Source organism: Typopeltis vanoorti, chromosome 5 (genome assembly GCF_054136105.1).
Source record: "Typopeltis vanoorti isolate ZY-2024b chromosome 5, IOZ_Tvanoo_1.0, whole genome shotgun sequence".
NCBI lineage: Eukaryota > Metazoa > Arthropoda > Arachnida > Uropygi > Thelyphonidae > Typopeltis > Typopeltis vanoorti.
This window is the reverse complement of record NC_143553.1, coordinates 89,872,550-89,900,160: the sequence shown is the minus strand read 5'-3', so window position 1 is coordinate 89,900,160 and position 27,611 is coordinate 89,872,550. Positions and strand designations below refer to the sequence as shown.

At 37.7% G+C, this 27,611-nt stretch overlaps 1 protein-coding gene across 2 annotated transcripts in view; it reads right to left on the bottom strand.

Annotated features, from left to right (window-relative positions):
* The window catches only part of LOC150106639 (stromal interaction molecule homolog), a 341,067-nt gene that overhangs the window by 121,520 nt on the left and 191,936 nt on the right, over positions 1-27,611 (bottom strand). For both annotated transcript variants that reach the window (XM_090392591.1, XM_090392592.1), the window contains exons 5-6: positions 24,962-25,077; positions 15,374-15,545 (exon numbers count right to left, since the gene is read on the bottom strand). In XM_090392591.1, coding sequence (XP_090248717.1) covers positions 15,374-15,545; positions 24,962-25,077 — 288 coding nt within the window. The remainder of the gene's footprint in view (positions 1-15,373; positions 15,546-24,961; positions 25,078-27,611) is intronic.

The window sequence follows — 27,611 nt, the reverse complement described above, 5'->3', positions numbered from 1 at the left end:
CTATTTTGTGAATTATGTAAAGATGGTGAGGCTGAATATACAGACCTACTTTATCATACAGAAGTGAGGTGGCTCTCACGCGGAAATGTTCTGAACCGAGTGTGGGCTCTCAAAACTGAACTTGAAATTTTTATGGTTGATCAAAAGCATGTTCTCGCAAATAAGTCGACAAACTCCTCGTGGGTTGCATATCTCGCATGTTTAGCTGATATTTTTGAGTATGTGAATGCATTGAACAAAGAATTGCAAGGAAAAATCATCAATATAATTTCATCCAGAGAAAAGATTTCAGCGTTTGGATCAAAGCTTTTATATTAGAGACAGAAAGCAGAACAAAACAAGATAGCTGCCTTTTCAAAGTTAGCTTTGTTTTTGGAAGATCGTGAAAATATTACTTTTGACGACATCAAGGATACAGTTATAAGGCATCTTACCAAACTCAAAGAGCAGTTCTCTGATTACTTTCCAGATCTTGATTCACATACCGTCAGTTGGGTTGTAGATCCCTTTAAATGTGAAATTGCTGATGTACCAGAAGAGCCTCAAGGGTTGGCAGAGACACTTCTTGAACTTTGATCCAATAGTGAAGTACTTATTGAATTTGAAAACAAAGCAGATCTGTCATATTTTTGGATGTCAATAGCTGCAAAGGCTTTCAAAATTGCACATGAGGAGGCAGTCAAAAAGTTGCTGCCTTTTGCAACAACCTACCTTTGCGAACAAGGATTTTCCACTCTAATGAAAATGGAAACAAAGCAGAGAAATCGATTGGACCCCGGAGAAAGTATCCAAATTGCTATGCCATCAAAATGCCCCAATTTTGATGTTATTGTATCAAAAATGAAACAACATCATTTCTCCAAAACCTGAAGTGAAAAGGTTTTCACTTTTTCACTTCAGGTTTCAAGAAATCCTTTTGCATCAATAATGAGGGTATTAATTTATTTTATCACATTTATTTTATACGTTTTATATTTATAATTGTATTCTCTGTATAAATAGATTCAATAAACCTTTTGAATTTAAATAATCTATGATTTTCTCCCTTTCAAATCAAGGGGGTAACATCGGCATAAATAAATATATTTTGGGTTAATAGGTAAAAAAGTTCCTCAATCCCTGATATAGATGAAGTCCTTTGGTCAGAAAGACCTGGGTTCAATTCCTGTCAGTGACGTGAAGAACCTTTTTCTGGTCTCTTTCAACTAAAGGTGAGTTAGCTGGTCTTATACGGAGGTAGAGGGGTTTTCCCTTTCCGGAAACTCTGGTTTTTCGTCTCAGAACAGGCAAACCAGCCACGTGTACACACACTGCTACAGCATTGCAGTGTGTGTAAATACATACTTAATCCCTCATTAGGAGGGCTCAACCAGTCCTAAGGGACAGTCACACATGAATAAATATAATTTTTTATAAATTTTTTATTTTTATAAATATAATTTATAAAAAACAACAAAATACAAAGAAAAATCAAGAAAAGGCACTGCAAATTCGATCAGGAGTCTGCACTGAGCAGAGGCTACAGCATAACTGACGCTTTCCCACCGTAATCTCAGCCTGTGGAGCACGTGGTTGCCAGTTTGCCTGTTCAGGAACTGAGATGCTGTTCGGAAACCAGTGCATTTTTTGTTCAGAATATATGTTCAGGAACCGATTTGTTCGAGATGAGAGTCGTCCGACAACCGAGGTTCCACTGTATTTGTGTAAATTTAATTTGTCTGCATTTTTTGCATAGCTGTTTTTTTTTTTTTTGCATATTTATTATATACATTGCTGTCCATACTGATAACAACAAAAAAGAATTAGTAGTAGTTGTAAACATGATTTTATATATCCTTGTATTATTGGCTAAGAATGGTACTCTAAATGACCTAAATGCATTTTGTAAAACAGCAGCATTTCTGCAAAACACTTATTTGTTAAAAAGAAAGATAAAATGAACACATTTCTGTATATAACTAAAATTATAAATAGTCAGGGTGAAACAGCAATCATAAGTACTTATATATCTAAGTAAACTGTTTCTTTGAAAGTGAGGTAGTCAGCTGACAGACAAAAAGCAAACTGTAGATATAGCTATTTGGAATCACAGTTGAAGCAACTAACGTTATTGGCTAACATACTCTGTTAATTGTATGTGTTCCTTTAGGCAGTCTGCCTAGTTTTCAGGATGAAATATCTGAGTTTACAGAAAGAAAGGCCATGCTATTCCCCCCCCCCCTCTTTCCCCTGTATGGACCAGCTATTCATTCCAGAAACAGAAGAATCCTCCAGGAAAGTAAATTAGAGCCCTGCTTGATCACAGGCATGGAAGGTTCTGGAATAAGTGAAGATCTTGAAGTCAGCATTCCATTAAATGTATATCCTGAGATGGTGGAATTTTGAAGAGTCAGTACAGTTAATACAATTGGTGTTATCTTCAACTGTATATACATCTCCCTTAATTAACAGGATTTCAGAAATACTGCAGTCCCCCTTATCAGCTGTTTCAGTTATCTGCAGCCAATCCCAGTCCGAAAATATTAAATGGAAAATTCCAGAAATAAACAATTTATAATTACTTCAGCAAAGTGAATATTAGATCCAACATTATTACCTTAGAGCTTGAATATAATCCTCAGCATCCCAGAGTTGAATTGCAGAGAGGCCTCTTAACTAACTTAAGTAGTGCAAGCTAAGGCAACTCAGGGATGCTGAGGATTGTATTCACATAAGCTCTAAGGTCAACTTATGAAAGTTTCATAGTTTCTACAAACATTCTGCTTTGAAATAATGTTGGATCTAATATGCACTTTGCCTATGTATTTTATACTGCCGAAATGAAGCTGTATGGCTCTTTCTTTTAGTAATAGACAATTCATAAGTTTTAAATTGTACACCATTCTGAGCAGTTCTCAGTTATCAGATCAAATGTCACAATATCACTGTGCTAGTGTTCATGTAACTCTTATGTTACTTAATAATGGCCCCGAAGCACAAGAGTAGTGATGCTGGCAATTCAGATATGCCAAAGAGAAGTCATAAAGTGCTTCCTTTTAAGTGAAAAAGGTGCAAGTTCTCAACTTCATAAGATAATAAATAAATAATAAAAAAATGTATGCTGAGGTTGCTAAGATTCCATTCTCATTCAGATAACTTTTATTACAGTATATTGTTATAATTGTTCTATTTTATTATTAGTTATTGTTGTTAATCTTTTACTGTACCTAATTTATAAATTAAACTTTATCATAGGTATGTATGTATAGAAAAAAAAACATACCGGTAGTGTGTGTATGTATATATAAGGTTGTCCCAAAATTCACGCAAGATTTAAATTTAGCGCCATTTCTGCAGTAAAGTGTTGCCAACGAGGAAAAAAAGACAGCGTGACAGCTGACAGTTCAGGGTTATTAAAAATGGAGCGCTACACGAAAGAAGAACGCATTTTCATTGTTGAGCAATATTTTAAAAATAATGAAGGTTTGGCAGCTACAGTTCGCAATTTTCGTACAAAATATGGTCGGAATAGTGATTTAACTTCATCAACTGTGAAAAGATTAATTAAAAAATTCAAGGAAACTGGATCAATTAGTGATCTTATACACTCTGGCCGTCCTTCAACAAGTCGTTCAACAGAAAACATCGAAGCAGTTCGTGAGAGTGTTGCTGAGAGTCCAGGAACATCAATTCGGCACCGTGGTCTTGAATTGGGCATTTCGAGAAGCTCTCTAGAGCGTATTCTCACGAAAGATTTGCATCTTTATGCTTACAAAGTTCAATTGATTCAAGAACTGAAGCCTACTGACCACACACACACAGCGAAGAGAGTTCGTTGAATGGATTATGGAACAACAACAAGTGGATGCTTATTTTTCGAACAAAATCATCATCAGCAATGAGGCTCATTTTCATCTCAATGGCTTCGTTAATCGACAAAATTGTCACATTTGGGGTTCAGAAAATCCACGAATGATTGTTGAGAAACAAATGCATCCACAACGTGTCACTGTTTGGTGCAGATTTTGGGCTGGAGGCATCATCGGTCCATTCTGCTTTGAAAATGCGGCTGGTAAGGCAATAACAGTTAACGGTGCTCGCTATCGCGACATGATAATCCAGTTTTTTGTGCCTAAATTGCAAGATATGGTGTGGACGACATGCGATTTCAACAAGACGGTGCCACATGCCATGCAGCCCGAGAAACAATTCAATTACTGCACAAGTCATTTCCTAGTCGTGTAATTTCCCGTTTTGGTGATCAGAATTGGCAGCCCAGAGATCATGTGACTTAACGCCATTGGACTTTTTTCCTTGGGGTTTTTTGAAGTCTAAGGTTTATGCCAACAACCCCACGACCACCCACACCTTGGAGGAGGAAATTGAGCGCTGTATCAATGAAATTCAGCCACATTTATGCAAAACTGTCGTGGAAAATTTCGACAAAAGAGTGCGTATGTGCCAGCAAAGCTGTGGAGGCCATTTACCCGATATGCTATTCCATGCATAACCCTATACTGTATACTTTATGAATCAATAAGAAATTACAATTTTCAATTAAAAACCTGTGTTTTCTATCAAAATTACTTCTTGTGTGAATTTTGGGACACCCTGTATATAGGGTTCAGTACTATCTGCAGGGTGTCTTGGATCGTATCCCCCACAGATAAAGGGGGGAGGGGCTACTGTACTTCATTTCTAACAGTCCGGACTGGTCAGTCGAGTGGTTTGCATATCTACTTTCTAACCAAAAGTCACGGGTTCAAATCCAACTGTGGGTATGGATGTTTTGTTTGGTCTCTAGAACAGGGCTTCTGGATCTGACAAAATAAATAAAATAAATAAAAATAGAAAAAAAATCCTTAGCCCATTGACAGTATGAATGGGCTATAGGTTCGTAAATAAACTTTTCATGGGTGGGAGCCACATAAAAAGTCCAGGATTTGCTAATAATACATAATATCCTACAAAGTGATAGCACTAACCTGATCTTCTCTACCAGGTTGCCAAACTGCCAACTAAGCTCTTCCTCATCTGCTACTAAAACTAACTGTAGGTTTCAACATCATAAATGTTTTTATTTTTTTTTTTATGAGTAATATTCAACTAACATTCTTTTGTTTACTATATCCCCCCCCCCTCCATTAGGAGACAGGTCCATTTAATGGTTGACGAATTAGAATTATAACAGTTTGCCAGTTCTGAACTTACCTATAGTTACTCCTGAAGATGGCTTCAACATAGAAGCCAAAATGTTAAGTGTAATGTATTTGCAATAAATTTTTATTCCCTAGATGGTCTTTCATGCTGAAAATTCTACAATGTCCACATTTCAAGGGAGGACCATAATTTGTTAAAATAAGGTTGCTATTACACATTTTAATAGAAATCCTATTGAAATTTTTTAAAAAGATTGAGCACATTTAGAAAAAATATACATTTCAATTAAGCTTGTTTAAAATACCTAAGGGTGAATGTGTCACACAAGCACACATAATTAATCTTCAAACCTATATGACATAACAGGGATTAAAACAGAACATAACTTCAATGTATTTATTTAAAGTATTAAGTAGAATAGAAATAATAAGAATGTTATAAAGTGGCTAAAATTTTTATTAATCTCTATTTACTCCCATGCTGCTGGAAACTTATAAGAAACATGATTGTAGAACTTATAGCAAACTAGCATTTTCAAAAGACTAATGAGTGTGATAAAAACATAATATTTGATTTTTAAAAACTATCTAGTTTTTCATTCTACTGTGCTATAAATAAAATGTTATTTAAAATAATCTTAAAAACGATCACTCTGCTAGATCTCATATAATGCATATCAGCATACTAATAAAAATTCTATTCAGTAAGATGTTAACTGTTTTCAAGTGATGGTTCCGAGGAATTCCTTTCATCCCCATTAAAATTAGTTTTTAATCCTTTCCTAGTGCTGTAAATATTCCATTACACCTCCAACATGATGTTCTCGCAGCACTTAAGCCTCGACACACAGATTCTAATCATTCATGGTAAAGAAATAGCATACAAATCAAGAAAATACAGTAAGTCGAAACTACACTTATCTAGGCAATTAAATTGGCTGACATTTCTTAAAAGATGTCGAGACACAACAGTGATACCTAACTGCATTAAACTAAAATTTCAATCAAAAAAAGCCCTCCGTATATACAAAAGTGCCAACCTTGTAAAACTACGAGAGCAGATCACTGTGTTGGATTGTGATAGAGTGGAATTTTAGGAACTCCTATCTTATCACAATCTAACATGCATTTTCAAACAACAAAGGAATATAAATACAGGTGATTGCCTCTGAGTATAAATTTTATGCTATGTAAATATATCAAGCAAGTTTCACTATAAGAGATTAAATAAGTGTGTATTTTGTACCATTCACAAATGAGTTAAAATCAATAATGAAAGTGTAAACCTTTAGCAGAGTTTTATAAAATAATATGTATTAATAGATATAGAATGTTAGCACAAATTCAACATGGGGGGGGGTGAAGTCCAAAGGTCACGGAGCAGTGACGCGAAGGAGCGGCTCGCCCCAAGCAAACAGCGTGACGTCAGCACACGTGCGATAGCGAAGAACATAAGGCCACGTGAGTGTGTTAGCTTGACATTGCGAAATGCGAGAAATGCCGAGAAAAAAAGAGGGAAATATAAGGGTCATGCACCCCTGAAAAAAGGCTTTTTGTTCCTGGATCTCAGAGCGTTTGTGTTTGTCTCGCGGTAGTGAAGGGTGGCAGTGCCTCCATACCGGAGGATTCCGATAAAGGCAGCAGCGGAACTCGGTGGTCATATCTCCGCAGAAGAAATAAGCCCGGCAGTCCATAGAAAGCCAAACTGAAGCACGTGGACATTAAGGAGAGGCAGATTTTGGTAGACCATTGACGCGATACAGAACCAAAGGGCAGATAAATAGACTTTATTTGTATTTCACTGAATGTGAATGAGAGATTTGTGCCACGTTGATAAAGCAGAAAGGGGAACATTAATGATATTGAATAAGACTGGGTTGCTATTGTTTAGAGAGGGTTGCCTTTAATCTTACTGTCTATCACTGTGATAAAGTTCCTTAATATGTTGTAAGAAGTTACGAATATGTCTAGAGTGAGGAATTGCTAATTTATAAAGGGATTGTAAAAGATATAAATGTTATCTTGTATGGTTTGACAGAACTACTGAGAAATAAAAAGATTGTGATGATCATGCATGATTAAGGTATTTAAGAGTATAAATAAGATTCTTACTTTAGAGAATTACAGCATTATCAGTTGTAAGTATATTTGTAGTATTGTAATATTTTAACTCTGTCCTGACTGTCAGGAACTCCCTTAAGATGGGAATTAAGCTCATAGTATTGAATGTGCATATTTTTGATATATAATAAACCTTGCTTTTGTATCTAACTAAGACTATCTGTGATTTCTGGAATCCGATGCACCTCTTATAAAAATAATACGAACCTATGCAGGAGACTAGAAAGAAGTAAAGTTTGGCCATGTCTGCAAAGTTGCTAGGTATCATTTAAGTACTGTCCTGAGATCACCTCAATTAATAATATTGTTAATCTAATAGCGCTAAGTGGCGCAGCGAAATATAAATTTTCTTGGCCTTTTACGAGAGGTAGATCTCGGACACTCTGATACTCTGGTGTTGCCTCAATCTCGAGGAAATTCCGTTGTCCCTCAGAGGTACCATGTGATACGCGATTGAAAGTATAACGGGGATTTGACCCATAGACCAAAGAATAGTTATAATAGTAGAAAGTCGACACAACAACTGCAACACACACCAGCCTCTCTACGACGAATGCTGCCATCGGCTCCTTACAATCAGAGCTCTTAGTAATACTCAACGTCGTTGAGTATTACTAAGAGCTTTACGTTGAGTATTACGTTGAGTATTACCAAAAAATAAAAAATAAGCAAATGAAAAAGTATAACCTGTGTAAATCTAAACCACAACCGCTCCAGACAGTAGTGAATCTATCTTTAAAAAGGCTCAACAAAGATGCCGTCGGTGCCCTAAGCCTCAGCCACTATTTTGCTGTCACACTGAAAGAAGGTCCGTTACTAGACATATTGTACAACATAGAATGCAGAATCTGTCATTTAACGCCGGAAATAGTCAATAACATGAGACTTGACATTATCAATATCCTCTCCTAGTCGTTGCCTCCAACAAGTAATTTATCTTCTGGATGATTCGCTGCTCTCAGAAAGTTCCAGAAAGAAAAAAAGTATCGTCATCGCCAGAGCAGATAAGAGTAATGCCACAGTCATCCTTAATCCAATGGAATATAAGCGAAAATGAACATTTTCTCCAAGATCACGCTACCTACATCCCACTAAAATGCGATCCCACAAAAACACGAGTTAAAAAAATTAAAAAACTTAAAGTATCTTCCTCAGGGGCTCACTTTAGTGAGTACCGGCGTGGCAAACCTGAGGTACCTGATGCTGGACCATGCCTTACTTCATGTAATATACATCTGTTATATTATCTGTAGACTGGTCCCTCCTCTTCCTCCCTTGCTTCTTTCTTTCTTCTCTTCTTGCTCCTTCCCTCGAATGCTATTAGAGTATTCGAGGGGAATCTTTCCTATTTTGCTGTGTCATTTCGTCTTGTGCTAACAGGACATTATCAAAAACTAACATGATCAGGCCATCAAAAAATGTTCAAACTGCATTGTCCGTCACACGGGTTACCAAGGGACGCATTTGGGTTTTAGGCAGAGGGACCCGTTCGAAAAATATGTTACTGTCTCCCTTAGACACCACTCCTCAGCACTCTACTAGAGGAAACTCCATCAATGGGCTTGCTACCCATTTGGGGAGGCATTTAGGGGCAGTGCAAAGAAATGGTTCTGCAAAAGGACGGAAATGGCAACGACAACGGCACCAGACTATGGCTTTAGGCAACTGGAACATCTTCTCTCTGACAGGGAAGGAGTTGGAACTGGTCGAGGAAGCCAAGCGCTACCGGATAGACTTAGTCGGGCTTTCTTCGACCAAGAGGAGAGGCTCTGGAACTGTCGACCTGGATAAGGGGTGGAAGCTCTACTACTCTGGTGTGAGCCCAACAATGTCTGCTCAGGCGGGTGTGGGGATACTCAGAAGCCCCCAGCTGTCAGACTGTGTTGCTGAGTGGATCCCATTGGGGGGGGGGGGTATGTGTGTTAAGGCTTCAGATGAAAAACCATGATTTGGCTGTGGTGCAAGCCTATGCACCTAATCTGGAGTCAGAATACTCTGCCTTCTTAGAGGAAGTGGATGCTGCTTTTGACAGGGTGGCAGACATGGAATCAGTCCTGCTAATGGGTGACTTCAATGCACATGTTGGAACAGATGACCAGACATGGAGAGGTGTGGTTGGGAGGAACGGCACCCCTAACGTTAACGTGAATGGGTTGAAATTATTGGATTTCTGCTATACTAACAGCTTGTCCATAATGAATACCTTCTTCCAGTACTGAGAAGTCCATAAGTATACCTAGTACAGGGGATATACTAGAACAAAGGTCTCTGATTGACTTCTTTATAGTCTCAGCAGACCTATTTTCCTCAGTGTTGGACGTTCGTGTGAGAAGAGGGGCAGAACTGTCAACTGACCACCACCTTGTTGTGTGCAATCTACGGCTTCAGAAACCAGATGCTACCATCAACGCTGGTAGGCCTAAGCAGCTATACCACGTGAAATGGGAGGCAATGGAAAATGAGGCTGTGAGAAAGAATTTTGCAGATGACATTTCCTCCAGGTTCAAAGAGATTCCCAAGCATATTGCAGATGTTGAGGAGGAGTGGAAGCTGTTCAGAATAGCTGTCACTGCCTCTGCACTCTCATGCTATGGCAGAAAGTGGCTTGGCATGGCAACGGGCAATGAGAAAAGGACACCTTGGTGGAACCAAGAAGTCCAAAAAACTGTCCGAGCAAAAAAAGGAGTCCTACCTAACATGGCTTAGGATCAGGTCACCTGAGATGCGTTTGCGGTATGCTGAGGCACGAAAAGCTGCTGCTGAGGTAGTAAAGACAGCAAAGCAGAAGGCTTGGGAATCTTTTGGAGAAAGATTAGACTCATCCTGTGCAAATACAAAAACGTATTCTGGCAGACCATCCGTCGCCTTCGAGGGAGGAAATCGTGCACAGCAAGGGCAATTAAGGCCTCTGATGGTGCACTTTTAACAACCAAGAAGGATATCCTCCACAGATGGAGGGAATACTTTGAGAGCCTTCTTAACCCAGTTGGCCCAGCAGTTGTGGACATCCAAGAGGTGCAGATCGGGGCAATGACTAGTCTCACAGCAGAAGAGGTCCATTTAGCAATAAAATCGCTAAAATCAGGCAAGGCTGCTGGCGATGATGAAATTCGGCCCGAAATGCTAAAAGCCTTAAATCGAGATGGTGTTCTGTGGCTGACTTGAGTGTGTCAGGCTGCTTGGATGTCTGGGCGAGCACTGAAGCAATGGCAGACAGGCATAATAATACCAATCTTCAAAAAGGGAGACCAGAAGGATTGCAGTAACTATCGTGGCATCTCTCTGCTCAGCTTGCCTGGGAAAGTGTATGTTAGGTGCTTGGAAAGACGGTGCAGGAGCATAGTTGAGTCAAAGTTCCAGGAAGAACAATGTGGCTTTCGTCCTGGTAGAAGCACAACTGACCAAATTTTCACTTTACGGCAAGTCTTTGAGAAATCATGGGAATATGCCAAGAATGTCTACACATGTTTTGTGGACTTGGAGAAGGCATATTCCTCGGGATAAGCTTTGGCAAGTAGTACAGGAGTATGGAGTGGATGGCCAAATATTAGCTACCATCAAGTCCCTGTACGAATGTCCAGAGTTTTGTGTCAGGGTAAACAGCACAAAGTCTGAACCTTTCACAGTCTCCGTTGGCCTCCGCCAAGGGTATGTGTTCTGTCACCCCTCCTTTTCATAATATTTATGGACTGTATTGATAGGCACAGCAGAGGAAGTGAGTGTGTCAGAATTGGAAGATGTAGTATTGGACATCTGCTTTTTGCAGATGATCTAGTTCTGCTTAGCTCTTTCATAGATAACCTCCAGCAGACCCTGGATAGGTTTGTAGCTGTTTGTGAAGATGCCGGAATGAAGATCAGTGTGCCCAAAACTGAAACATTTGTGGTCTCAAGACAACCATCCCAGTGCACTCTACATGTAAGCAGAGTCCCAATGAGACAGGTGGAGAAGTTTAAATACCTTGGGTCCATATTCGTGAATGATGGAAAATGGGACGTAGAGGTAGATACTCAAATTGGCTTAACAAGCTCAATATTGCGGGAGCTTGGGGTTAAGCCAGAAGGCAAAGCTGGCTGTCTTCAATACAGTCTAAGTCCCCATCCTCACCTATGGTAATGAGAGTTGGGTAATGACCAAAAGAATGCGGACACGAATCCAGGCGGCTGAAATGAGGTTCTTCGAGGGATTGCGGGGCTGACAAGACTCGACAGAGTCAAAAGCTCTGCAATTCGGAAAACCCTCGATACTCAACCGCTGCTTCTCCGTGTTGAGAGATCACAGTTACGTTGGTACGGGCACCTGATCAGAATGCCACAAGAGAGGCTCCCTCAGCATGCCCTCTTTGCCAAGCCAGAGGGTGGGAGGCCAAGGACTCGCTGGATAGATTATATCCAAAACCTTGGGTGGACACGTTTGGGAATCCCACCAGAACACCTGAGCTCGGTGGCAGAGGATCGTGACCATTGGAAGTTCCTCTTGCAGCTGTTGCCCCCACAACCCAATTAGGAAAGGTAGGCCTTGAAGATGTATGTATGTACTTAAAGTATCCTTCTGGCCACCAGACATTACAAAAAAACCTCAAACCTTTCGGTTCTCATCCCCCCCCCCCAGATATATGGTTTACCTAAAATCCACAAACCAAATTCCACCCTAAGACCAATAGTAGATGCCACTGATGCACCATGCTACAAACTGTCAAAACAGCTAGCTGACTCTCTTACCCCCCCCACCACAGGATTTCAAACATCCTATATTATTATTATTACGTGACACCTTCAGGGAGTCCAAGGACTCGTCAAGGGAGGGCACCTACTCTACAACTCTCCGTCTACAACACTCAGTCCACCAACTACAATGAACTGCAACTACCATCATCATCACATCTACACCAATGCCATCTACCACCCACTACCACTAGTATTTTCACTGACAATCGCAAACATCTATGCCCACGGCAGGATTCAAACCTACAGCCTTTTGGTTGGAGAGCGGATACACTAACCACTCAGCCAACCAGGCCGGCAATATAAAAATATAAAAAACTCTACCCATTTTAAAACCTTAATTGAAAATCTAACTTTATTAATACAGATATATTGATAAGCTTTGACATCACCTCACTGTTTACCAATATTCCCTTAAATGACACCTTAACACTCTTAAAAAACGTTTTTCTTTCTGATATCTTTGATCTCTTTTCCTTTACCATCAATTCTGGTTATTTTTCTTGGAGGAACAAAATGTACAAACAGAGGGACCACTATAGGTCCCCCCGCCTCCCTCTTGCCAATTTTTACATGGGAAATTCTGAAAAATGAGCCATAGACTCAGCCCCTCTCAAACCATCTATCCGGCTAAGATATGCAGATGTGTTCTCTATTTGGCCTCATGGCCCAGACACAATAGACTCCTTCCTCAGTCACCTCAATAGCTTATATCCAAGAATCCAGTTTATGATGGAAAAGGAAAATAACAATAGTTTACCCTTCCTAGACACCTTACTAACACTCCTTCCTAATGGTAACCTTTAATTCACTGTATATAGAAAACCCACTCACACAGGCAGATACATTCACAAACTCTCCCACCACCACCCCTCTCAACAATATAGCATTATTAAAACTAACCAATAGAGCTCACAATCTTTGTTCCGGTGGAACCTCCCTTTCAACCGAACTCAACCACATTCACAGCACCTTCCTTTCCAATTGCTACAACGATTACAGAATTAAAGAAATAATCAGTTCCTTCTCCCTTTCCATCTCTTCAGAAGGATTTCACAAATGCCATCACCATCCCCTACATCTGCGGCACATCAGAAAATATAGCCAGATCTCCTTAAAAAAGTACAACATCTACACAGTTTTTAAGCCCACCGTAAACTTGCTACCCTTAAAAAGATCAGATCCCTCCTCTCTCAGTGCCTGGAGTATATAAAGTACCCTGTTCTTGCAAAGCTGGATTACTTTGGACAGACAGGTAGATCAGCTACCATCTGTTTAGAACAGGGGGTCGGCAAAGTGGTCGATATCGACCCCTGGGGGGTTGATGTGGCTATCCAAGGGGTCGATAAACACCTAAAACGATTTTGAGTACTGTATTTACTTGAATATAACTCACACCCATAATTTTACTTTACGAAAAAAGAAATTAAAAAGTTTCGCATATACCTTGGACACACATAAAAAGTTTAAACACATTCATGTGAGGGCAAACAGATGCAAGAAAAACAAATAGTTTTATTTTATCACTGAATAAGGTACAGAGACATTTGAGGTCTTTGTAATATATTTCTCAAATAGTGCAATTAGAGACAACTGAGATAAAAACAGAATTAACTAATGAATCCCATGTCCCCTCCCACAGAAATTATGCTGTATAGACTCGAGTAAAATCATATATTGCACTAGCAAACAGTATTTATTATCCGATTTTTGAAATTTTCGATGTCATTAAGACATCACAAAAGCAGAAGCGACATGCAAAACAACAACAATAAAATTCAACAGGAGGTTGAAACTTTGTGAGAGTTAGCCCTGTATGAAAAGTTCTGTCAGAATGATAAACAGGCAAAACACCACCCCGCCGTAAACGTGTTAAAACTAAGAAATACGTAGCGAATGTTGTTATGGCAGTTTTAGATAATATGGAATTCGGATGATGAAAATTAACATTTCAACTCAACAACTGTTGGCTTTCCTTTGTCGTTTGGCAGCACGATCTTTTGTTAATACTGTACCAATCTTCAAAGCTGCTCTACCTCTACCGGCCTACCATTGCTGTCTGTTTCCTGCTCTACTTTCTCATTAGTCATTCGTGAAGGATTGTTCATTACGTATCTCAAGTCTTGTAAATTACTGGTAATTTTTGCTTGAAATAATGAGAAAGAAGATTATGCTATTTGGGTAGATGACTTTGACAATGCGCACAGGGAAACCGCTCTCGGACCAGAAGTAGTGATAGCGAATAGGAGATTCTTGGTAAGTCATACCCATTTTCAGTTTTTTTCCTGAAAACTTTAGTTTCTAAAAATCCATGCATACATCTCACACCCCAATTTTTTAGCTTTAATTTTTGGAAAAAAATGCAAGTAAATCGAGTAAATACAGTAACACCTAGTAAACATGCAACAACAACTGGCTGATCGCTGAGCCAACGAGAGAGAAGCACGTACTCTCCCTGATGAAGACATTTAAAATAAAGACAAATCAGGGCTAGTGTGCATTTATCGCCCATAGCTATCAGAGGTTTTCAGTGATCTGATAACTTTGAATTTACTGTGTAATTTTTTTTAAAGTTATAGTGCCCATAATGGCAGTCCCTGATAGTAAGAAGTGCCAACAGTATTTGCAAGGGTATTTAAAATTTGGATTTATACCATCATTTACCAATCAAAAAAATGAAAAGGGTGAAGGAATTATTATTTTTAAATTGAGAAATTTATTATTGATAATATTCCTTTATTTAATATGATGGGAATCGATGAGGGATCAAGGATTCCATGAAGGGGTTGATGGTCTAAAAAGTTTGCTGACCCCTGGTTTAGAAGAACACAAATCATACATCTGCAATCATGACTATGGTCAATATGGCCTTGCAGACCATGTTTTGGATACAACCCACAGGATCTCCCAGAGGAAAAAACACCATGCTCCACCACAGAAAAATCAAAAAATAAAGACTGTTTTAAGAATCTGCGGCAGCACTCAGAAATCAACCAAATTTAAATAAATATGGTTGCATAAAACTTCCCAAAATTTGGGAAACATTAATTATCAGAGGTACCACTTTACATCCTAAGCCACCTACAAATGCCCATAAAGGGCATACCACCTAAATGGGACTTCCACCCATGTGTTTCATTTAGTATTGTGTTCGATTTGAGTGTGTGTTATAAGAGTTATTTGTAATCCCTCAAGATGTCTCAGAGTCTCAGACGAAATACTGGAAGCATTAAAATTAGTTTTTAATCCTTTCCTAGTGCTGTAAATATTCCATTAAATCTCCAACATGAAGTAGTAAAAAATAAATCTTTCTCAGAAGAACTTAGAATTCTATATCAATATATTTTATTCTGATGTATCTGAATAATTATATATTAATAAAATACTTACTCTCTCTGCAATTCCTGTAGAGCTTCTTCTGCATTTTGTAAACTTTCCATATCTCTCATCATCTTACGGAGATGAGTCTGAGAATATTTATGTTGAACATAAGCAAACCAGCAACCTCCAATAGCTATTACAAGAGACATTACTAACAGAACATCCTTCAAATAATTATGATCTGGAAGGTAAAATAATTAATACTAATTATGACTCAGGTATATTACTAATTAGAAATGTTACATCACTTTTATATCATTTTGAATAATTATGGGGACACACTACTGTGTTTAAGAACTTACTTTAAAATGAAATTCGATGTTTCCACCTTTATATCAAGGTCATCTTCAGGATTATATATACACAATGAATCACCAGCTACATTGGTACAAACTACAGAGGACTGAGAATAACTGCTTGGAACCATTGACCATAGCCTGCCCTCTGGTGAAAATAAATAAAAAAAAAAATAAAGATAATAATAATAACAAAATACAATAAACATAATTATCTTGCTGAAAAAGATAAATAACTGCTGAAATAGTTTTTATTTCAGCAGTTATTTGTTTCTGAAAGTCCTGTTACTTTTAATTTCCATCAGCTGTTTTAAAGTTAACGTGTTGTTGTCATCCAATTAAATTTCTATTGGTCTTCACTATCTGGGTAATTCTTTTTCTAGATGTGGGTCATATGTGAGTCATCCAGATCCTTGGCCTGAAATTCCCAAGGATCTGCATGAATCACATAACATCTGGATAAAGAAGAATTACCCACATAGTGAAGACCAATAGAAAAGAAATTTAATAACAACACAGTAACTCTTAGACAGCTAACATAAATTAAAAGTAACAGGACTTTCAAGAAACAAATAACTACTGATGTAGTTTTTACATAAGATAATTATGTTGTATTGTATTTTCATCTTGATTGTTTTTTTTCACAAGAGGGCAGGGGCTATGGTCAATGGTTCCTAGAAGTTATTTTCAGTCCATTGTAGTTTGTACCAATGTCGTTGGTGATTCATTGTGTATATATAATCCTGAAGATGACCTTGATATAAAGGTCGAAAAACTCAATTTTATTTTAACTGAAGTAAGACCTGAAACACAATATGTGTCTCCATAATTATTCATGATTGCTGATCACTGTGTAACCCTGAAAGAAAGGATCACTTATATAATGAGAGATGGATATACAGTTTAGAGACTTAGGATGGTGATGCATGTAAAAGCTTTGACTAAAAAGGGGCATATGTACTAACCTCAGAAGGCACCCTGAAGTAGTGCTTTGTCATGAACTGTAGAGTAAAGAAATCAGCAATGCATGGTTAGTCTGCAAAATCACTCACAGATCTTTGGGTACTATTATTACTAAAATCAAAATTCTTGTACCACAAGTCCATTCCATTGCATACTGTTTAAGATAATTATCCCTCAGTAATTCTATAAATTCTCTTGCCCTCATCTTGCACCATTTCTTTTCTATTCAGTCCATGTCCCTACATTAGAGATCACCCATAATGATAGTTCTTGTATCCATAAGATCATCAGTCTATGTGGTCCACAGTCCTCTTTAGATGCTCATAGTCAATATGAGTAACATTACCTATATTACTCATACTACCAGTACAATGAAATTTCTACTCCAAATCCATTGCATTCTATTCCTGTAACAATATCTCTTAACACCTAAGTTTCACTAATATCAATAATTTTTGGTTCCACTACATATACTACTCATAAGAACTTGTCTTTATTCTTGATGTTTCAGTCATTAATGTATAACACAACAGCAAACTACCAGGCTGATGGACATTCGTGTAACTCTTATAACAGGACCAAGTTCAAATAGGAACTGCAGGCGATTCCCAAACCAACTATGCTTCTACAATTTTTAGCTTCCTTTCTTGACAAAACTAGTCCTTCCATTCCTACAGTCATTCCTAAAATATTCTTTTTCTCACTCTCATTACAGTCACAATTTCAACCTCTTAATTTAATGCCTACATCCATTCTTTCATAATAACCACCAAGGCATATTAGTTTCCTTGATTATTCTGATCACTCTTTAAATGAACAATTTCTCCAACTGGCTCTCAAAGCACCAGTCAAGTACAATCCATCCTACAAATACAAATTCTGTAAACCATCATACATCAACATTTCTCCTGCAGTCTCTTTGCCAAATCATTTGGAACAACAGCTCTCTATCTCAGCTCACTCGTCATACCATGGCAAGAAATTCACAATCGTACTTTTTTTGCTCTTTTTCACCTTGATTAACAACTCTTTTATATCCATATACTTATCTCCTTTCAAATCATTTATTCTATTCTACACAATCATATGATCCACTCAATCTACTTGCTACATATAGTCTTGATCATGTTCAACTCCAGAAAGCATGCTTTCATTGCTTGTTCATCTTCAAGCCCTAATAGTAGAATTGCTGTATATTACCACAATCTCTTTCATCCGCTTCTGCATTCTTGTACTCTCCTTTACTTCTTAACATGTTCTGTTTTCTTTCTTATCTTTTCTAAGCATTCATCTAGTCCCCCAACTCCCATTTTGTATTGTTAAGCACTCGTTAATGTGTTGAAACTTCCAATATTGTACCATCCTATTTCTTTCTTTCTTTCTCTCTCTCTCTCTCTCTATATATATATATATATTACTTTCACATCACCTTAGTCACATTCTCTCATCTCTTTCACACTGCTATCAACATCTTGGAATATAACAACACCTCCATTCTTTGTCATGCTCCTCCTAATACAAGTTACCTGCTACAACATTTCATCTGATCCTTTCCCTGTTTGAAATTCAATTTGCATTCATCTGACTCCAAAATAAACTTAATCAACATAAACTAGCACACTATCTCTTTTTCTCCATAAATTACTGATATTTGTAGATGCATACATTCCACATAGTCATGCCATGCTGAGTGAAAATTTCATATCAAATTCAAATTTTATCAATATATATATATAAAACTATAAAATAAACACTCAGCTATGCACATAATTAAAAAAATCACTTGGATTAATTAGTAATTAAACACTCATTCAAGACAGAATATTCAACTTCTCAGCAGTAACTGCAACCATTTATTGTTGGCAATATCAGTCCATGATGATATCAAATCAATCTTTAATTGTTATCAAATTTTGGACATGCACCTTAAAGTATAGATAATATGACAGGATTACATGAAAGGTTTATATGATTACTAATGTATTATCAACAATTTTCTTATCTGTTGGGACTCTAATCAGTTCTTATATTTTGATCTTTTAAGGCACTTCTAATTGCTTCAATCCACACAGATCTTCGTCTTCCTGTAAGTCTTTTTCCTTTTATCAAACACCTGTTTTTTATTATTATTATTATTTCGGGCGACTCCAGGAGTCCTTAGACTCATCGAGTGAGCCCCTAAACATCATGTCCACACAACTATGCGATTACATTCTCACAGTATCTATCATACCTTGCCTTGAACTCGTTCACCGTCATAGCACCCACAATAGACTCTGGCAGCTTATTCCACTCATTTACCACTCTAAAAGTAAAGAACCCAGCTCTAAAACCCCTGCTAACCACACTCTTGCCCAGCTTCCATAGATGTCCCCTAGTTCTCCCACCACCAGTCCTGTTCTCAAAAATATCCTCTGAATTAATCCTATAGAATCCCTTTAGCAATTTGAATGTCTCAATCATATCTCCCCTTTTCCACCTATCAACTAGTTTCTACAACCCACAAATCTTCAACCTGTTCTCATATGGTTCATTCCATAGACCTGTTATCATCTTAGTCACTCGCCTCTGGATCCTCTCCACCTCCTCCCCATCAAGAAGGAACCGAGGTGACCAAATCTGGGCACAGTAGTCGAGATGAGGTCTTATCAAGGCTCAGTACAGAGGTACAATAACTTGCTTGTCTCTGCTCATCAAGGTATTTTTCAACAACCAAGTGAGTTGATGAGCTGATTTAGCTACTTTTGCAATGTGCCCCCTAAACTTCATCTCCCTATAAACCAACACTCCCAAGTCTCTGGCCTCATCAATCTCTTGGAGTACAGTTCCACCAATGTGGTATACTGCTGCTAATCTTTTCATCCCAAAATGCATAACCTTACATTTTGTCACATTAAATTGACATCCATTCTCCTTAGCCAAGAACTCCAATCTATCTAAGTCATCCTGCAAGACTTTGACATCTTCTGCATTCACTATTGCCCTACCCAACTTTGCATCATCAGCGAACAAATGAATTGTTCCACTTAGATCCTTCCCTATATCGTTAATGAACAGATTAAACAGCAGTGGTCCAAGAACAGAACCCTGTGGCACACCACTAGTCACAGGCCGTCTTTTGGACTCTACTCCTGAATAAACTACTCTTTGATATCTCTCCATCAACCAACCACCTATCCATCCCACCAACCCTATATACATTCCCATATGTTGTAGTTTACGGATTAGTATTCCATGTGGTATCCTGTCAAACGCCTTTGCCAGGTCCAGCAGTATCACTGTAAACCCATTTCCCTTATCCAGTTCAGCCGTCACCTTGTTATAAAACTTGAGCAAGTTACTGAAGCATGATCTACCCTTCACAAAGCCATGCTGTCCCCTGTACAGTATCTCATTTTCATCAATCCATTCCTGTATTTTTCCCTTGATTACTTTCTCCAAGACCTTGACAACAACTCCTGATATGCTGATCGGTCGGTAATTTGCAACCGTAGTCTTGGATCCTCCTTTATGCAGTGAAACTATTTTCCCCTCTTTCCACACCTTCGGGACTAAACCAGACCTGAGACTCAGATTAAACACCATGGTCAAGGGCACTGATAATTCCTTAGCCGCTTCATGCAAGACCCGTGCCGGTATACCATCCAATCCCACAGATGTGTTCACATTAAGGTTCTGTAATAGACTAGTCACCTCCACTTCATTCATCACTATTCCCATATAAACTAATGGTTCCTTCATTTTTTCAATGTCACCACCTGGATGATATGCTTTTGCAAAGTGCACGCTCAGTAACTCCACTATATCGACTGATTCAGTGACCTCCTTACCATCATCATTCCTTAAAATCATTTTGCCGTGTACAGTTTTTTTAAAGATAGTTTTGTTAACCTTTTCATTTAAAGAAAAGAAAGTTTTGCATGAGATTCTTCTAAATAACAAATACAAGTATTATATAATATAAATGTATAATGAAGATAATTTTTTTGAATAGCAGTCAGTATCAAGCTTGCATGCAAATATTAACATGAGGAATTGACAATGAGAATAAGACAAAGAAAAGCAATCCTGTTTTTTCTCTAATAGAAGGTTCTACTAAAACAAAAGTGGAGGAATGTTTTTAAGCTGTTATAGAAGGCAGCTGACCTAAAGGAAAAGCTGATCCTTGTTGCAGATCTAAAGAATAGAGTAGGAAACGAATACCATACATATAAAAATGTTTGGGAAAAATTTGTAGGAAAAAAAAGTGAAAAGGTAATAATAATAATGGTAAGTACATGCTGAATTTCTATTCAGAATATGAATTGGTCATTACTAATACCATATTCCAATATAAAGACATGTTTAAATTCACATGGAGAGAAGACACAAGAAATAGGTCTCATTGACTGTGTTATTGTTGATGGCAATATATTTTCATTTTCATGCTGATTCTGGACAAAAGAGTATACAGGGAATATGAAATAGGAAGTGATCACTATTTAGTTTTGAGCAGGATAAGATTGAATATTGAAAAGAAAAGTAAGAAAAATTTAAAACTGAAGTCATCAGCTTTCATAGGGGAACTGTAGACTTAGATATACAAATGTGATTCAAGAAAATAATGAAAGAGTGAAAACAAGAATCACATCTGGTGGAGACTTGCTGGCACTCTCTGAAGAAAATATTAATTGATTCAGTCAGAGGCATATAATGAAATTGTGTGCATATATGGAAACTTCAAAAATCAGGAAGTTCAAGATGATGTCATAGAAAAGAAGAAAACACATAAAAAATTCTTTTAATTCACAAAAAAATTTCTGAAATGCAGAGAAAAATGTAAGAAAGCAAAGCAATATATAAAAGTAGCTAAACAACTCATCGGAAGTCTTTGAGATGCATATAGAAGATAAATATTATGGAGTTGGCAAAATATTCTGGAGGATCATGTAAAAGGTTAGAAATGGAGGAAGAGTAGAATAAAAAGAATCAGAGATGATAAAGGAGACATGAAAAGTGAAGATGAAGATATTCTAGATGTTAGATAAATGAAATGAAGTGATAAAAAAAAAAAAGGTAATAGAAATGATTTAAGAGGAATGCAGTCAGAGTATTATATCAATACATGAGGCAGAAAAAAAAAAGCCATCAAAAAACAGACACGTGGAAAGGCAGCTGAAGTAGATGATGACCAACTAAAAATGCTCAAATGTGGAGTTATAAAAGTTTCACAGTGACTGCACTGTAATCCAGAAGGCTGAATTTCAGATAATTGGAGGAGAGCTTCGAAATATCCACCTACATGGAAAGAGAACAATGTGAAAATTAAAGGAATTTTCTTAATGAGTGTTCCAGGTAAGATTTATGGAAGCATACTTGAGAAGAAGCTAAGAAAATTTATGGGAGAAGAACTTGGAGAATAAGCTGGATGGCAAATTGTCAAAGGCCAAATAGAGGTTGTTCGAAGTGGATTTTCACTTGAGACAATGATTAAGACGTCATAGGATATAACAAGGATCAAGTTTTGCTGATTTAGAAAAAGCATATGACAACATGCCAAGTGAAAAGCTGTTCAAAATGCTACAATTATATGGTGTAATTGGGACATTACATAGAAAAATATAGTCATTAAATTGAAAGTCAGCAGTTAGAATTGGAGATAGAGGAAGATGGTTTAATGCAAAATCTGGTGTGAGACAAGAGTGAACACTATTTTTGTTATTCACCATCTATAGATCATATTGTGAAGGAAAGTGGCATTAGTCCAGATATCAAAATTGGAGATTCAACTCAGCTCTTTGCTTTATGCAGGTGATGTAATACTCTTAAATATATCCATTACAAGTCTCTAGGATAAAATTGAATAACTTCTGTAACAACATTGAAAACCTCAGATGCACATCCCGAATGGGTCAGTTTCCATTAATTTGCCATCATCACAATAGGAAAAGGAGATAGAACAAGGGGGACATACCTTAAGCTGTACAAGGAGGGTGTGAGCAGGGACATAAGAGTAGAATGAATTACACATGACAAAATATCCATGAAGATAATGAGCTACAAACCAATAGGTCAAAGAAACAGAGACAGAATGATGCAAATGCTGGGCAGAGACCATCACCACCTAGATTCAAGAAAGGAGAGGAAAAAGAAATAAAACAATTGATTGAAGACAGACCACAGATATAAGATTTATAAGAAAAATTAGGAAATACAAAAAAAAGATTTATATAAGAAAAATATAAAAAAAAATACGAGGGAAAAAAAAAACAGATAGTACTGATGGCAGAATTATATTAAAAACAGAAATGTTAGGAAGAAATTTGTCATTGGTAGCATTCTGTTGAAGTGACCATATCACTCTGCTCACACATTTCTGAATGCTACCAATGACAAATTCCTTCCTAACATTTCTGTTTTTAATATAATTCTGCCATCAATACTATGTTTTTTTTCCCCTTATTTTTGGCAAAATCCATCATTTAGATAACGATTATGTTGGCATGGTTCTGCTACTTCTCTAATTCTTCTGCCAGTTCCACTTCTTCTGTGATGATGCCAATCTTGAAGTCTGACTGAGTTTTTTGAGCAGCTGACTTTTTATTGTTCACCTTGTTTAAATAAGTGATGTCTCACCTAGGATGACATTTCTTCTTGTTACATTATGGAAAATTATGGAGACAACTACCGTGTTAGAGCAAAACTTTAAAATAAACCAAAATGAACACTCAACGTTTCAACCTTCATATCAAGGTCATCATCTGGAGCATAAAAATATATACAGAGAAACAAGCTGCACTACAATCTACATGGTTTGCTAACGTTACTGACCAAACGTTATAACAATTATTGGTCTGACCACTGGTGAAAAGAAAAAAAAAACCTTTACAACATCAAAGCTAGAGTCCTATTATTATTATTATCTATTAGGTTATAAAATTAAATGGGGCTGGAGAGCAACATGTTTATATATATATGCGAGGTGGTATCAAAAAGTTTCGACTAGTTTTCTAACACGCCAACAGATGGCAGCACACGGCTGCACGAAGTCACGGCGAGCACAGACCTTCATAAGCCAGTATGCCAAAAGACATCGTCCTGTGTACATCAGGAGCTGTGCAACTGGTGCTATTCTGATCACGTGCATTACCACGTTTGCGATTTCATCATGAACAGCAAGTTAGAACAAAGAGCAAACGTGAAATTCTGCATGAAACTGAGCAAATCTGCCACAGAGACGTATGACATGATTCGGCAAGTTTACGGCGATGCTGCCATGAGTCATTCAAGGTGTTTTGAGTGGCACGTATGCTTTGAGAGCGGAAGAACATCACTGGAAGATGACGAGAGATCAGGAAGACCTTCAACGAGCTCAATCTCAGAAAATGTCGAAACCATTCGGCAACTTGTGCATAAGGATCGTCAGAGAACACTCCACAACACTGCTGCCATTGTCGGTGTGTCATACAGAATAGTCGAGGCAATCCTCACGTGTGATTTGAACATGTGCCGTGTTGCTGTCAAGTTCGTACCTAGGCTGCTGACCCAGGAGCAAAAGGAACACCAAGTCGAAGTCTACCAAGAACTCCATCAGAGTGCCATGGATTACCCGTCCTTCATGTCGTGGATCATTACCGGTGACGAAACTTGGGTGTACGGGTATGACCCTGAGACGAAGCAACAGTCTTCACCTGTCAAACTCATTAATCTATCATCCAATCTCATCTGCTTCAGTTTAGTGACAAACTTATGGTATAGCAATCTATCAAAAGTCTTTGCAAAATTTAAGTATACCACTGTATATGCATCTCCCTTGTCGAATACATTTGTCACCACCTTATTATGGTACATAAGCAAGTTTATAAAACACAACCTCTCTTTAACAAACCCATGCTGGCAAACACAAAGAATATCACTGTTATTGACCCACTTTTGTATCTTATATCTCACCAAGCTCTCCAATATCTTAACTACAACTCCGGATATACACATCAGTCTATAATTTGTTGCCTTAGCCTTAATTTGTTGTGAAGTGGAACAAGTTTGGCTTCCTTTCACTCCTTTGGGACTTGTGCTGTTGCAAACCTCTTGTTAAATAAATAGGTAGGCTAAGGCTGATGCTAACTCCCTGGAATATTCCCTCAAGACAAGTGGTGATGTGTCATCAAGTCCTATTACCTTATTGACATCTAGCTTACTTAACTCCTCATATACATCTTGTTCAATCATCATTAATTTCATAAAAGTTGATTTACTTAAATTGTAAAAACTTGAGTAGGGAGTTGTACAAAATTAACTGTTTACATGTAAAATTAAATTCATTAATATCCAGAATATACAATTCATGTAGCGCACTTACGTTTTGGAGGTCCAAAAAGAACAACATCCATTGCCTTGAGGGCAATCTTCTGTTTATGAATGGGATCCTTTATTCCAAGACTAATAGACAAGTAGTTGTTGATGTTGATAGCTAACCTACACAATACATAAATATAAATGACTAACACTATAATAAACAATGGAAGATTTCTGCAAGAGATTTTTTTTTTTAATTTAATAGAACTTTTGCTGAAATATCAAGGATAATCATCAGTATAAATGCAAATTAAACAAGCATAAGTAACAAAATGAAGATTCAACATGTAGAACACACAAGCATCACAAATGCCACAGAGAGAGGGAGAGAGAGAGATATGGTCTCATCTACTTCTAAGGTCCTAATGACAATTTTCACAGAGAAAGAGCTTCCATAGCTCAGTTAGTATTGATGATGCCCTACAGTTTGAAAGACCCAAGTTTGAATCCCATCAAAGACACAAAGAACCTTTTTATCAGGACTTTTCAACAAGACGTAAAGGAGGTTGTGGAATAAAAGGGGTATTGCAGTTTATGCATACTAATGCCAGAAGTATTTGCCATTAGTATTTGCCATAAACAAAACATTAGTGTACAAAAAAATAATGGAGAGAAACTTTTGGCATTGGTTCACTCAACTTGGCCAAAGATTATAGACTTATTTGACCAAGGATGATATATTCACAGGAATAAAATATAAAAGACGGTATTTTCAGAGAGGACATAGGGAACAGAATAGGAAGAGATAATTTTTGCTAATGATAGCAGAAATGAAGCCAAAAAGAGAAAAATATCTCAGCAGGTCAGGGATGCAGAAGGCAGTTAATTTGTCTGGTGTGAGATGGAGTCCAACAGGATGAATATGTAGTTGGTTGCTGCTAAAGGACAGGGACATATAACGGAAAATACAGATAGCATGCACAGGCAAATTAGCATGATGAGTGCAGATCAAGTAATTATTATAGAAGATTTCAAGTATGGAGACATAGCTTGGAAGGAGGAATGGCCAGAAGGTAGGAAAGAAATAAAATTTATACAGCTGCTAAGAGATAATTAGCAGAGACAGAATGCAATGTAAGAGACACACAAAGTTCAAGAATGTGCTGGATCTCATTGTGCCATCAGAGAACTCGGTAGTGACCAATCTTGCCACACTACCTCTGCTTGGGAAAAGCAATCATGTGATCTCTTTTGACCTCAGAGATCACCAGATCTCTGAGGTCAAAAGAATTTTCTGTTAAGGGGTATATGTGGAATTATAAAGCAGGTGATTATGACAAGCTGAGGAGTTCAGTTTGCAGCAGGGCCAGGGCATAAGAATTTAGAGGTAAGACATGTTGGTGCATGGGAGATGTCCCGGGAAGGGGGGGGGTTGAAGACAGCAATACTGGAATGTATATTCACAGTCAGGAGGATGAATGGCATCATTAAGCAGGAGTTGCATAAAAAAAGAAAAGGTGTAGGATATATATATAAGTGATCAGCATACCCATGTCTAGACAAGGCACAGAAAAGCAGATTACTTTTCTTGCTTTCACATAGAAAAAGAAGCTTAAAAGGAAGAATGACTCTAAAAATTGCTGATTGTAAGGAGGTAACAAAAGCAAATAAAACAGTTGAGTTACTGAGTGATCATTGTTCAATTGTGTACCATCCAGGTAGTGATATTGCAGTGCCAGGTGACACGAGAAGAGAGATTGATGAACTGGAGGTGCTTAGGATATTGCAGAACTTTAATGTGAACATGGCCATGGGATCAGATGGTATATCAGCACGTGTTACAAGAACATGCAAGGGAATTAGCACCTCCTCTGCTTAAGTTCTGAGAAAGTGCCAACAGAGTGGAAAGAGAGCAAAACATTTCCACCATAAAGAACTCCAAGAGAGAAGCTGTAAATTAGAGGCTGATCAGTATCTTAGAAGTGATGGTTAAGGTATTACAGAAGTTGGTAAAAGAATTCTAGACTGAATGGACAAGAATATGATACTTTATAGGGGTCAACATGATTTTGTGAATGGTAGGGTCTTGCTTTGGTAATCTGCTTATATTGTATAATAAAGTGACAATTGAGTTGTATAAAGGAAATGGTTTCTTAGTGAATACTGCTAGAATCTGCGAAGCCATTTGACAGAATTCCACATGGACCTCTGCTGCATAAATTGGAGAACACAAGAATGGATATGAAACTGGTGATTTGGATTAGAGGGTAGCTGATGGATAGATATCAAAGAGTAGCTTATGGAGGAGTTCAGTCCAGAAGAAGACAGGTGACCAGTAGTGTACAGCAGAGATCAGTGCTTGGTCCTCCGCTGATTAAATTGCACATTAATGATACAGTCAATGATTTGAGGAAAAATGCTCAGTTGTTAGCTGATGATGCAAAGCTGAGAATAGTGATAGTTAATGAAGACAGCATACAGATCCTGCAGGATGACTTAGACTGGCAGTATAGGCCAAGGTAAATGGCCGAGTTTAATGCGGCCATGTTTAAGGCGATGCACTTTGGGAAGAAGAGAGCACAAGCTGTGTACTATATTGATGAGGCCAGGGATTTGGGGACAGGGAGTTTAAGTTTAGAGGACATATTGCAAAGGTGGCCAAAACAGCACATCAGACTACATGAATGTTGAACACACTGACCATCACACTGAAC